The 14770-nt window shown below is 37.2% G+C and overlaps 1 protein-coding gene across 1 annotated transcript in view; it reads right to left on the bottom strand.

The window, feature by feature from the left end:
* The window catches only part of LOC121434702 (zinc finger protein 14-like), a 25763-nt gene extending 11438 nt beyond the window's left edge, over positions 1-14325 (bottom strand). Inside the window, exon 1 of the mRNA XM_041633612.1 lies at positions 13093-14325. Coding sequence (XP_041489546.1) covers positions 13093-14325 — 1233 coding nt within the window. The remainder of the gene's footprint in view (positions 1-13092) is intronic.
* Positions 14326-14770: the final 445 nt, after the last annotated feature.

Consider the following 14770-nt stretch of genomic DNA (forward strand, 5'->3'; position numbering starts at 1 on the left):
CAATTCTTGTTCCAAATCCCCTTTAAATATCAAGTTCATAGTCACAGCTACTTAAAGTTGGCTGTGCATAAGCTGTCCTGGAATTTTACAGATAAATATCTTCTCTTTCAATGAATTTACCTTACAAAGGGTTCAAGAGTATAAAGAGAATACATTTTACATCTCTCTGATAAACAAGTTTCCTTGTACAAATTGTAGGAGTCAGGTTTGGGATCATTTGAATAATACATCTCCAGAAGACACTACAATGGTGATAAACTAAAAGGCAATGTTCCAACCTGCTTTATTGTAGTGACTGGTTTTATATTTTTTTTTATTAAAGCAGAAAAATGACTTTCAAAAGCTTAAGGCTGGAGTGGAATGTTTCCCAAGAAATTATTCCTTGTATGTATTTCTATGATATCTTCACAGCTAAACAGATTTAGACTAAATTACTATCCAACACTCATTTCTTGTGTGCACCTTCTGTGAATTTCTTCATCTATTAGTCTTTTAAAAGACTTTAAATTCATCAATGAATAGGACACTTGCCTAACTTGGCACCAATATTTGCATAATCAATCAAAAATTATTCATGCAGAATGTAGAGGGACAGCTTAAGGACACAGCACATAATTCACATCTGTGAACCCTTGACATTGATGCTCAGGCCCACAGAATCATTCTGATGACTACGCTGTGTTATTAAATGCTCAGACCCACAGAATCATTCCGATGACTGGATTGTGTTATTAAAATGTTTTGAAAAAGCAGTAAAAGCCAGGCGGTGGTGGCACACGCCTTTAATCACAGCACTTGGGAGGCAGAGGCAGGTGGATCTCTGTGAGTTCGAGACCAGCCTGGTCTACAAGAGCTAGTTCCAGGACAGGCTCCAAAACCAAAGAGAAACCCTGTTTAAAAAAAAAAACTTGTACTGAAAAAGCAGTAAAATATTTCTTTTCCAGAATATGTTAATTTTTTAAAGCAAACACAAGCAACGGAAAAAGTTTAAAACATCCAGTTAATTAATTCGGGAGATAAATGTCTATAGAATGTCTTTACTTTCACATAAAGTGATTCATATAGAAAGATCTAGTTTCAACTTATTATCTAGTTTGAACTAATTATTGCTAGCCAAATCATTATTCATTTTAATAATATTCTAAAAGTATTGCTGAGTACAGTGATGTTGTTTAGTATTGCTTAACTTCTGGCTAATTATTCATAAGTTCTCCAACATGACGATAAAACTCACACCATGTGTGACATTATCACATCACATTATTAATTTGCTACATAAATATAGAGTGTTTTATGTTCATTAGCTCTTCATTTTTGTAATAACCCAGGAAATTAAAACTAGGGTCTTTTTAAAAAGGGAGGAAATTTCAGGTCAATTGAGTTAAACATGTCTGGATATATGATTTGCGTGGCTGGGTAAAAACTGAACTGGAAACTGGATCTTTCCATATGAATCACTTTAAGTGAAAGTGAAGTCATTCTAGAGACATTTATCTCTAGAAATAAATCCAGAAGAAATTAATTTAAATACCTACAGGGAAGGCTGAATTTTTTTTTTTTTTTTTTTTTTTTTTTTTTTTTTTTTTTTTAGAGAGAATGATATTCTGTTCCCACGAATGGCATATGGGGAAGAATACTCAGTTAAAACAGTTCTGGAAACGTCCTTTGCTCAAACTGGGTCCTGGATGCACACATATTCACTATACTACAACACAGTAGCCTTTACATGTGTGTAACGCTTCTTTGTATTTTCTTATTATATAAACTTAAGAATGTTCAGATAAATGAATTGCTAAGGTGTTTAATGAAATGTTAAAGGTATTATTTATTTATTTATTAAAAAGAAAAACTATCTTTTTTATTATACATACCAGTCCAAGTTCCCACTCCCTCTGCTCTTTCCATTCCCTTCAATTACCCTCCCATCCACTCCTCAGAGAGGTTAAGACACATTGCTTTTGAGAAGGTCCAAGGCCCTCCTTACTATATCTAGACTGAGAAAGGTATCCATGCAAAGAGAATAGGTTCCCAAAAAGCCAATACATGCAGTAGGGATAAATCCTGGTGCCACTGCAAGTGGCCCCTCAGTGTGCCCCAGCCATGCAACTGGCAACCACATTCAGAGGGACTAGTTTGGTTCTAACTTGTTCCTTCCCAGTCTGGCTGGTGTTTGTGAGCTCCCATTACCTCAGGTAGACTGTTTCGGTGGATGAACCCATCATGGTCTTGACCTCTTTGCTCATATTCTCATTCCTTCCACTCTTCAATTGGTCTTTGGGAGCTGGTTCTGTGCTCCAATGTGGGTCTCTGCCTCTGTTTGCATTATTTTCTGGATGAAGGTTCTATGGTGATATGCAAGATATTCATCAGTATGGCTATAGGATAGGGCCATTTGAGGCTCCCTCTCCTCAGCTGCCCAAAGATCTAGATGGGGACATCTCCATGGATACCTGGGAACACCTCTAGAGTCAAGTCTCTTGCCAACCCTAAAATGGCTCCCTTAATTAAGATATATACTTCCCAGCTCCCATATCCACCCTTATTCCATCCCAACTGTTCCATTCCCCCAAGCTCTCCCCATCCTCCCCTTCTCACTTTTTTCTCCCCAACTCCCCTTACCTCCACCCCACCCCCACCCCCAAGTTTCCAATATTTTCCTGGCAATCTTGTCTCCTTCTAATATCCAGGAGGATAACTATATGTTTTTCTTTGGGTTCACCTTCTTATTTAGCTTCTCTCGGATCACGAGTTATAGGCTCAATGTCCTTTATTTATGGCAAGAATCCACTGAGTGAGTACATAGCATATTAATCTTTTGGGGTCTGGGTTACCTCACTTAGGATAGTGTTTTCTAATTCCATCCATTTGCATGCAAAATTCAAAATGTCATTGTTTTTTACTGCTGAGTAATACTCTAATGCATACATATTCCACACTTTTTTAATCCATTCTTCCATTGAGGGGCATCTAGATTGTTTCCAAGTTCTGGCTATTACAAATAATGCTGCTATGAACATAGTTGAACATAGGCTTTTGTAGTATCATAGAGCATCTCTTGGGTATATTCCCAAGAGTGGTATTGCTGGGTCCAGGGGTAGGTTGATCCCAAATTTCCTGAGAAACCGCCACACTGATTTCCAAAGTGGTTGCACAAGTTTGCATTCTCACCAGCAATGGATGAGTGTTCCCCTTACTCCACAACCTCTCAAGCAAAGGCTATCATTGGTGTTTTTGATTTTAGCCATTCTGTCAGATGTAAGATGATATCTCAGAGTTGTTTTGATTTGCATTTCCCTGATGGCTAAATATGTTGAACATTTCCTTAAGTGTTTTTTTTTTTTTTGGCCGTTTGAGATTCTTCTGTTGAAAATTCTGTTTAGTTCTGTACCCAGTTTTTAAAATTGGGTTATTGATAATTTTGATGGCTAATTTCTTGAGATATATATATATATATATATATATATATATATATATATATATACACACACATTGGAGATCAGTCCTCTGTCTGATGTGGAGTTGGTAAAGATCTTTTCCCATTTAGTAGGCTGTCTTTTTGTCTTATTGACTGTATCCTTTGCTTTAAAGAAGCTAATCAGTTTCAAGAGGTCCCATTTATTTATTGTTGCTCTTAGTGTCTGTGCTACTGGGGTTATATTTAGGAAGTGGTCTCCTGTGCCCTTGCATTGAAGGCTACTTCCCACTTTCTCTTCTATCAGGATTATTGTAGTCAAATTTATATTGAGGTCTTTAATCCATTTGGACATGAGTTTAGTGCATGGCTATAGATATGGATCTATTTTGATTCTTCTACATGTTGACATCCAGTTACTCCAGTACTATTTGTTGAAGATGCTTTATATTTTCCATTGTATAATTTTAGCTTCTTATTGAAAATAAGGTGTTCATAGGCGTGTGGATTAATATCCAGGTCTTTGATTCTGTTCCATTGGTCAACCTCTCTGTTTTTATACCAATACCAAGCTGTTTTCATTACTGTATAATAGAGCTTGATGTCAGGGATGGTGATGCCTCCGGAGGTTCTTTTATTGTACAGGATTGTTTTGACTATGCTGGGTTTTTTTTTTGTTTTTCCATATAAAGTTGAGTATTGTTCTTTCAAGGTCTATCTTTATAGATACAGATTGTGTGGGGATTTTGTTGGGATTTGCATTGAATCTATAGATTGCTTTTGGTAGGAGTGCCATTTTTATTATGCTGATCCTACCTATCCAAGAACATGGAAGATCCTTCCATTTTCTGTTATTTTCTTCAATTTTTTTCTCTAAAAACTTAAAGTTCTTGTAGAAAGGTCTTTCATTTCTTTGGTTAGTGTTACCCCCAAGGCATTTTATGTTATTTGTGGCTATTGTGAAAGGTGATGTTTCTATGATTTCTTTCTCAGATTCTTTATCATTTGTGTATAGGAGGGCTAATAATTTTTTGATTTAACTTTGTATCCTGCCACAATACTGAAAGTATTTATCAGCTGTATGAGTTCCCTGGTAGAGTTTTGGGAATCACTTAAATATATTATTATATTATCTGTAAATAATGAAAGTTTGACTTCTTCCTTTCCAATTTGAATCTTGCTGATCTCCTTTTGTTTTCTTATTGCTATAGCCAGAACTTCAAGAGCTATTTTATAAAGATATGGAGAGAGGCTGGCGAGATGGCTCAGTGGTTAAGAGCATTAATTGCTCTTCCAGAGGACCCAGGTTTAATTACCAGCACCCACATGGCAGCTCACAGCTGTCTGTAACTCCAGTTCCAGAAAATCTGACATCGTTATACCAATGCACATGAAATAAAGTTAAATAAAGTTTTTAAAAAAGATATGGAGAGAGTGGACAGCCTTGTCTTGTTTCTGATTTTAGTGGAATCGCTTTGAGTTTCTCTCCATTTAATTTTATGTTGGCTGTCAGCTTGCTGTATATTGCTTTTATTATGTTTCGATATGCTCCTTGTATCCCTGATCTCTCCAAGACCTTTAACATGAAGGGGTGTTGGATTTTGTCAAATGCTTTTAAGCATCTAATGAGATCATCATGTTTTTTTCTTTCCATTTTCATATATTGAACCATCCCTGCATCTCTGGGATGAAGCTGACTATATCATGGTGGATGATTTTCTTGATGTGTTCTTGGATTCAGTATTTTATTTAGTATTTTTGCATATATGTTCATGACTGAGATTTGTCTGTAATTCTCATTTTTGGTTGAGTCTTTGTGTGGTTTCGGTGTCAGTATAACTGTAGCCTCATGAAAAGAGTTTGGCAATGTTCCTTCTCTTTCTATTATATGGAACACTTTGAGGAGTATAGGTATTAGCTCTTGGAAGTTTTGTTAGAATTCTGCACTAAAACCATCCAGCTCTGGGCTTATTTTGGTCAGAAGGCTTTTGATGACAGCTTCTATTTCCTCACAATTTATAGGTCTATTTAAATTGCTCATCTGGTCTTGACATAATTTTGGTATATATTATCTATCTAGAAAAAATGTCCATTTCTTTTATATTTTCCAATTTTGTGGAGTACAGGTTTCTGAAGTATGACCTAATGAGTCTCTGAATTTCCTCAGTGTCTGTTGTTATTTCCCCTTTTTATTTCTGATTTTGTTAATCTGGATGTTCTCTCTCTGCCTTTTGATTAGTTTGGATAAGGATTTGTCTGTCTGTTGATTTTCTCAAAGAACCAGCTTTTTGTTTCATTGATTCTTTGTATTCTTTTATTTATTTCTATTTTTTTGATTTCAACCCTCAATTTGATTATTTCCTGTCTTCTACTCCTCCTGCATATGTCTGCTTCTTTTTGTTCTAGAGCTTTCAGGTGTGCTATTAAGTCACTTGTGTGAGCTTTCTCCATAAAGTGGGCACTTAATGCTATGAATTTTCCTCTTAGCACTGCTTTCATAGTGTCCCGTAGGTTTGGGTATGTTGTGGCTTCTTTTTCATTAAATTCTAGAAAGAAATTTCTTTCTTTATTTCTTCATTGACCCAGGGGTAATTCAATAGTTTGCTGTGCAATTTCCACTAGTTTGTAGGCTTTCTGAGAGTAGTGTTGTTAAATTCTAACCATTTAATTGGAAAATATTTTCCCAAATCTTTACTCTGAGGTATTATCTGTCTTTGATGTTAAGGTGTGTTTCTTGTTTACAGCAGAAGGTGGGATCCTGTTTTCATATCCATTCTCTTAGCCTGTGTCTTTTTATAGGTGAATTGAGTCCATTGATATTAAGAGATATTAATGACCAGAGGTTGTTGATTCCTGTTTTTTTTTGGTGGTAATGGTTGTGTGTTTTCCTTCTTTTAGTTTTGCTGGAGGGAGGTAATTTTTGCATGTTTTTTTTTTTGTGGGTGCAGTTAGCTTACTTGGGTTGGGGTTTTTATTCTAGTACTTTCTGTAGGGCTGGATTTGTGGAAATATATTGTTTAAATCTGGTTTGTCATGGAATATCTTGTTTTCTACATTGATGGTGATAGAAAGTTTTGCTGGTTATAGTAGTCTGGGGTTGCATCTATGGTCTCTTATTGTCTGCAGCACATCTGCACAGGACCTTCTGGCTTTCATAGTTTCCATTGGGAAGTCTGTTGTAACACCTTTATATGTTACTTGACCTTTTTCCTTTACAGCTATTAATATTCTTTCTTAATTATGTATGTTTTCTGTTTTGATTATTATATGGAAAATGGGACTTTTTTTCTATCTAGTCTCTTTGGTGTTCTGTAAGCTCCTTGTACCTTCAAAGGGATATCCTTTAGGCTAGGAAAGTTTTCTTCTATGATTTTGTTCAATATATTTTCTATGCCTTTGAGCTGGAGTTCTCCTCCTTCTTCTATCCCTGTGATTCTTTGATATAGTATTTTCATGGTGTCCCAGATTTCCTGGATATTTTGTGGTTAAGAATGTGTTCAATTTAATGTTTTCTTTGACCAAAGAATTGATTTCTTCTATAGTATCTTCAATACCTGAGATTATCTCTTCCATCTGCTGGTTATTCTTGCCTCTGTAGTTTCTGTTCCTCTATCTAGATTTTCCATATCCAGATTTCCCTCAGTTTGCTTTTTTTTTTTTGCCTCTATTTCATCTCAAGTCTTGAATTGTTTGTTTTGCCTTGTTTGATTGATTTTCTTGGTCTGCTCTGTACTGTCAATATCTATGTCTCAGGGAGCCTCTGAGGTCTGTCTTAGCCTGCTCTCTTGGTCTACTTTCCTGGTTCGCTGTCTTTGTCCACTCTGTGTAGTCACAACTTGTGCTTTAGAATTCCTCTCTTGGTCTTCCCTCTTGCTCCTCTCAGCAGGAACTTTCCTGCTGGCTGACTAGTTAAGCTGAGGCAAATGGGGGAGGGGCCGGGTGTTTTGCCCCACTGTGGAGGGCCTAGAGAGTGAGGTGTCCTGCCATGTAGCTGGTCACTCACCTCTTGGTCCTCTCTGTATTGTAGCTAGCTGTGTTTCAGAATTCCAGGAGGATAGGCTAGTTTCAGGCCTAGATGGAGCTAGTAGCTTGCGGAATCCGGTGGATGGGGATGGGTATTGGGGCAGCCTACCTGTAGGAAACTCTCCTGCTGGCTAGAGAAGCCAAGGCAGTTGGGGAGGGACCTGGGTTTTTGCCCCCCTATGGAGGTTTTAGAGAGTGGGGTGTCCCACTGGGTGGCTGATCACTAATGACTGGTCCTCTCTGTATTGTAGCAAGCTGTGTTTCAGAGTTCCATTGAGGTTGCAAGATAGGCCAAAGGTATTTATTCTTAAAGATTCTTTCCCCATGGTTAACTTTAAGGTAACCCATACATGGGATGGAAGCTGCTATAGCACACACTGGGACTCTGATCATCCACGTCATTGTCATTGCTGCTTCTTTGCTGTGCTGTTTCTTGTAGCAGAGCTCAAGCACTCCTCTGTATATTAGAGATCAATCTGTCCCTACAGAAAGATTGGAGCACACACTTAAAAGGATTAATGTTTCCAGGAAGTTCATTTCTATTCATATAGACAATTCTCAATTTGGATTTAAACAGTTGCATGACTCTTAACTATCTTCTTGGTATTAAGATACTAGACAATTTTTTTTGGTCTGTTGTTTGTTTGAGATAGAGTTTTCTGTATAACAGTCCTGGCTGTCCTAGAACTCACTTTGTAGAGCAAGTTGGCCTCAAACTCACAAAAATCTACCTGCCTCTGCCTCCCTGGTGCTGGAATTAAAGGCATACACCACCAAACCCAGCTACTGGACTGAGTTTTTGGAATGGACTTTTGACATCATGATGTTGAACATTCCTTTTTGTATCTCTATAATTCTGACTGATGTTTATATAATACTATATGTTGATTTTATTTAAATGTATATTTAAAGATTTTTTTTAACCAAGATTGCACTTGAATAATAAAAAGTCAAATACTGCTGTAAAGCTATAAATGAAGCACAGGTGAAAGGGCCTCCAATGTAAATCTCTTTCAACGTCTTTCTTTAGCTATTCATTCATAACTCAAAGTGTACTAACGTTGCTGTTTTCATTATTCCACTATAGATAATCCTGTATTTCTACCTTTTAAGAAAAATTGGGTTTTGCTTCTGCACATCACTTCTGCATATTTTTCTAATTGAACTTATTATTGCTAGCAAATCATTATTCATTTCAATAGGATTGTAAAAATATTGCTAAGTGCAATGATATTGTTTAGTATTGTTTAACTTCTCAATTATTCATGAGCTCTCCAACATGACTATAGAAGTCTTCTCATTATGAACAAACATATCAGGGAATTTATTGGGCCTCTCTCTGTTTCTCTTTTTTTTATTGTGGAGACATTCCTCCTGAACTATGGTCTTCTTGCTCCTGTCTGAACTGTATTTTAGGTATTCTTCAACTCTTCTCTCAATACCATCCTATATTTCCCTATTATCTGTCCTCTGTGCTGAGTTTTTTGTTTGTGTCCTTAGCCTTATACTACTGCTTTTGTTGTTGTTGTTGTTCCTCATTTTAATAGATATATGATCTGGTAAATTCCTAAGGAAAAGTTCTTAATAGTAATATTTTAAAAAAACTTGTAAATATCATAGCATCTTTAATTTACTCTCTGACTTTATTCAATTTGACTAATATAGAACTCAAGGAGGCTGGTAATCATTTCACTATGACATACATCTGATGACAGTGGAGGGTTCTATAAAATCTCTTTTAATTGATAAGAAAAATGTTCCTCCACAAAAGTAGTTAGATTGCAAGAGAAAATAAAAATGATGTGGAATTTCCCTCTGTATGCTGTGAATACCATTGGTTAATGAAGAAGTTGCTTTGTGCCTGTGATAGGGTAGAGCAGAGCCAGGTGGTGAAAACTAAACTGAATGTTGAAAGAAAGAAGGCAGAGTCAGAGAGAAGCCATGTAGCCTTGCCAGAGACAGAATCTGGAAATTTACCTGGTAAGCCACAACCACATGGCAATACACAGATTAATAGAAATGGGTTAAATTAAGATGTAAGAGTTATCCAATAAGAAACTAGAGCTAATGGGCCAAGCAGTGATTTAATTAATACAGTTTCTGTGTGGTTATTTCGGTTCTGGGCAACTGGGAACAGAACAAGCAGCCTCTTACAACAAATTGGTGCTCCAATGTGTGCTAGGTAAATCTACATAGAACCCAGGAGGGCTTGAAAAAAATCTAGACATTAAAAAACAAAGTTTAACTGTATTTTTTTTTTTGGATTGGCTTTGCTTGCTGGCAGCATGCAGCAGCTCCTTTAAGAAAAGTCTTCCCGATTCAGCAGAAGTAGTAAAAAACAAACAAACGAAATAAAACTGCATGGTTTCAAAATGGTGGCTTCCTGGTCCATGCTGCCAGAACAAACTCTGGCTCTTTTTTGGGGCTGATGCCAAGCACCTACTTTGGGTCTAGAAGCTTATGTGCCCACTCAGGGTCGAGAGAAAAGTAGCTGAGACCATACACAGGACTCAGCACTCCCTACCTGAGCAGGCAGTGGGATCAGTCTGCTAGGTGTGCATATGCAAAAAAAACCATCGTGGATTCCCACTGCCATACACAGAGATATTTCCAGGCCACGCAGTGAGCTACTGACAGATATGGCTTTTTGCTCAGATGAAAAGGGTTTATATGCTGCATGGTGCTACCCAGTGTTGAGGTGCTGAGGATGACTCCCACCTGGCAGTCATAGAACCTGCAGTGGACTACCTTCACCATATTTAAAGCCTGAGAAAGGCGGAGCCAGCACCCAGGGCCACTGAGACCAAGCGCTTAGCATTTTAAAAAGTCATCCTGGTTAGAAAAGGATTACAGATATGCAATAAGTACAGATTCAGACATAAAAGGCCTCTAAATGAGACACAGCATGTTTTTAAAATGTACATAGGCTTGGAGAGACAAAAAAAGAATAGACAGCTATAATAAAAAAGTGTTCGTTGTAGAGAGGCCGCTTGTTCTTTCCAGCTGTCCAGCTAGCTTAGACCCGAAATAATCACACAGAAACTAGTTTAGTTAAATCACATCTTGGCCCTTTAGCTCTAGCTTCTTATTGGCTAACTCTTATACCAATTTAACCCATTTCTATTTATCTGTATATCACCATGTGGCAGTGGATTACTGGCCAAGTTTTGGCATGCCTGACTCTGGTGGCAACTCCATGGAGTCCCTCTGACTCCGCTTTTCTTTCGTCCAGCATTCAGTAACTATAATTCTTACTTGATACCTGTTTTGTTATATATAATTTTACTATGTTAAAGTTAAAATCTTCCTTTTTATTTAGACAGATAAGGGGAAGTGATGTGGAATTCCCCTCTGTATGCTGTGAATATCATTGTTAATAAAGAAGCTGTTTGGGGCCTGTAATAGGGTAGAGCAGAGCTAGGTGGGGAAAACTAAACTGAATGCTGGGAGAAAGAGGGCAGAGTGAGAGAGAAGTCATGTAGCCTCACTGGAGACAGACGCCAGAACTTTGCCCGGTAAGCTACAGCCACATGGCAATACACAGATTAATAGAAATGGGTTAAATTAAGATGTAAGAGTTAGCTAGTAAGAAGCTACAGCTTATAGGTCAAGCAGTGATTTAATTAATAGAGTTTCTGTGTGGTTATTTTGGTTCTGGGCAGCCAGGAATAGAACAAGCAGCCTCCTACAACATAGAAAAGCTGCTGAGGGTTGACACTGACGAGAAAAAGGTAGAGGGAAGAGGACACTGTGAGAACGAGTGGGACGAGTAGACTACAGAAAGTTATGTGGGTCAGCAGGAATTTTTTGCAGCCTTATTCATTCTGTGAAGCTTTGGGTAGAGTGGGTACAAAGAGTAAACATATAGTTTAATTTAATCAGAGCAATGATTTTCTTAAGCAAAACTCAAAGACAAAAGAGGGACAAGAAATTAAGCATGGAAAAAATCTATCTTCTAAGTCCTGTAATTTCTTAGCAGTCACTTTGATGTAATAAACTTTTCTTCGTGATGCTAGACAATCTGTGAGGTTTTTTTAAAGTTTTATTCATTCTAAACACTTTGAATATTTTCCCCCATTTATTCTAAACATTAAGTTTCTCACAAGTGTAAAAGTTATTGAGTATAGCAGGATCTGTGGATGCTAAAAGATTTTCCACATTGTTCGTTATACATATAAAGCCTGTCTCCAGAGTGAATTCTTTAGAACATCATGGCAACAAGAACTGCTGATGGCTTTGAACAATACTTAAATTAGTATATGCATTAAAATTCTTTCCAGTGTAATTTTGTGCATGAGGGTTACAGAAACTGGATGTGCTGGAGATTTTCCCACATTACAGATACTGTGTGAGATCTCTCTACTTGTTAAAATGACAAAAACAAAGAAATGGTTTATATACAATGTTTACATACAAAAGGTTTCTATCCAGTGTGAATGTTTCTACTCTTATACCAAGTGAATCTTGGTATAAGACTTTCTGACAATAGTTACACGCATTAGGCTACTGACTAGTATGAAGTGTTTCAGATCTGTTATGATCACAAGAGCAGCTGAAGGCTTTTCCACAATTCTTATGTGTATAAGGCTTTACTCTCAAGTGAACAATTTTATGCTTGTTAAAGTCAATAGAATGAACAGTTTCCACATCTTTTACACACAAAGGGGTTTTCTCCAATGTGATTTTTTTCATGCAAATTAGGACAAGTTGAAATGTTGAAAGTTTTCCTGTAATGCTTACATGCAAAAGCCTTCTCTCCAGTTTGAACTCTTTCATGAATGTTCAGCTGACATTGTGGAGTTTTCCACAATGTGTACATGCGTAACACTTATCTTCAGTATGATCTCTTTCATGAACCTTACGATAGAAATTGGTGAAGTGTTTTACATAATGCTTACATGAATAAGGCTACAATAAAGTGTGACTTCATTCATGTTAGTTATGACTACTGAGATCACTGAAGGCTTTTCCAAGATGTCTACATACTCAAGATCTTTCTCCCGTGTGATTCTTTTCACGAATGTTCAGGTGATTGGAGGAGGTAAAGACTTTTTCACAATGCTTAAATGTACAAGAATTCTCTTTAATATGAACTCTTTTAATGAGTCTTACAGGAACTGAAATTATTGAAGCCTTTTTTTTTACAGTGCCTACATGAATAAGGTTTCACTGCAGTGTGACTCCTTCCGTGTCTGTTACAATTACTGGAGTTGCTGAGTGATTTTCCACAATGCTTACATACATAAGGTTTTTTTCCAGTGTGAATTCATGGATGTTCAGATGATGACACCAGAAAAAGGTTTTCCCACAATGCTTGCATGTATAAATCTTCTGCTTCTCTGTAGTGTGGTTCCTTTCATGTCTGTTACACCTATGGGGGTTGTTGAAGGCTTTCCACAATGCTCATGCATAAGGTTTTTCTGTAGTGTGGCTCTTTTCATGTCTGTTACGGTTACTGGGGTGCTTGAAAGCTTTTCCACAATGTTTACATGCATAAGGCTTTTTTCCAGTATGAATTATTTTATGGATATTCAGATGCGTGGGACAGAAAAAGGCTTTTCCACAATGCTTGCATGTGTAATGCCTCTCTGCCATGTGCATTCTTTCATGAATGCTACAAGCACTGGACGTGGTGAAGGCTTTTCCACAATGCTTACATGCATAAGGTTTCTCTCCAGTGAGAATTCTTTCATGAATGTTTCGATGAGAAGAACGGTGAAGTTTTTTCCACAGTGCTTACACGCATAAGGTTTCTCTGCAGTATGGCTCCTCTCATGTCTGTTACGACTACTGGGGTGGTTGAAGGCTATTCCACAATGCTTACATGCATAAGGCTTTTCTCCAGTGTGAATTATTTCATGGATATTCAGATGACTGGAACAAAAAAAAAAGGCTTTTCCACAATGCTTGCATGTATAAGGTTTCTCTGCAGTATGGCTCCTTTCATGTCTGTTATGACTACTGGGATTGTTGAAGGCTTTTCCGCAATGCTTACATGCATAAGCTTTCTCTCCAGTGTGAATTCTTTCGTGAATGTTTCGATAAGAAGAACGGGTGAAGTTTTTCCCACAGTGTTTGCAGACATAAGGCTTTTGTCCAATGTAACTGCTTTCATGACTGTTATGGTGACTGAATTGGGTGAAGACTTTTCCAAAATGTATATAAGCATATGGCTTCTCTCCTTTGTGAGTTACTTTTTGTTTCTCAAAACATGTTGCATATTTAAATATTTGGCCACACTGCCTACAAATGTACCTTGTCTCTTCAACATGACTTTTTTCATGGTTGGTAATGTTACTGGAATCAATGAAGGATTCTTTACAGAGACTACATACAAATTGTTTCACTTCTTTATTGGTTCCTTCATCATTCTGGCCATATGTGTATCTCATTAAGACATTCTCATTGAGTTTATATCCAGTGTGAGTTCTCTCCTGAGGCTGATCAAAACAGAGACTCCTACAGGCTTCATTACATTGTTGATTTTTACAGGGTTTCTCTTTAGAAGTTTCTAGTACTTGAAGTGATTCAGAATAACTGATATTTTTCCAATGTTTCTGATGTGTAAAAGCTTTTACCACAGCTTCCTTATACAGCGGTGGTTTCTCTCTAGTTTTTTCTCTGAGATACCCATGTAAGGATAAATGACCAATACTGTTTCTTACATGCAATGGAGTTTCATGAGTCCTTACCCTGGAAGGCATGTCTTTATTGATCATACTCTCTGGAATAGGTTGCTGGTTTTTATCACACTCAGTATGACATTCATATCCATGGTCTTTCTCAATTGACTGAATTCCCATATTCCTGCTGAGATCTTTAAAGTCCTCTTCAACGTTTTCTTCTAATGCTTTTTCTATGGAGACCAGGTTCAAAAATGTTTCCTTCATCACATCTCTGTAGAGCTTCTTTTGACTAGAATCCAACACAGCCCATTCTTCTTAGGTAAAATTCACTGCCACATCCTCAAAGTTTACTGGCTCCATTTCATATTTCTGATGTGTCTCAGTAGCCTCCCAAGAGGCCTGCAGTCAGCAGAACACACAGACGCCTAAAACAAGTCCTCACCAATCTGTGAGTTTTTTAAAAGTGGAATTTCATTTTGGTTTATTTATTTCAAAATTTATACCCTATGCTTTATTTCTGATTATGTTACAAAAGTCCTCTTAGTTGATCTAAGTTTCTTATTTCCTTCTTGCTTGTCTCCCATTTTTTCTTTCTGGGAAATTTCCCAAAACTTATCTTTCAACTCCTCTGATGAATTTTTTTTTTTTCGAGACAGGGTTTCTCTGTGGTTTTTGGAGCCTGTCCTGGAACTAGCTCTTGTAGACCAGG

This window comes from Microtus oregoni, unplaced genomic scaffold (assembly GCF_018167655.1).
Source record: "Microtus oregoni isolate MIOR12 unplaced genomic scaffold, Mior012 000044F_ref0000062, whole genome shotgun sequence".
In the NCBI taxonomy this organism is placed as follows: domain Eukaryota; kingdom Metazoa; phylum Chordata; class Mammalia; order Rodentia; family Cricetidae; genus Microtus; species Microtus oregoni.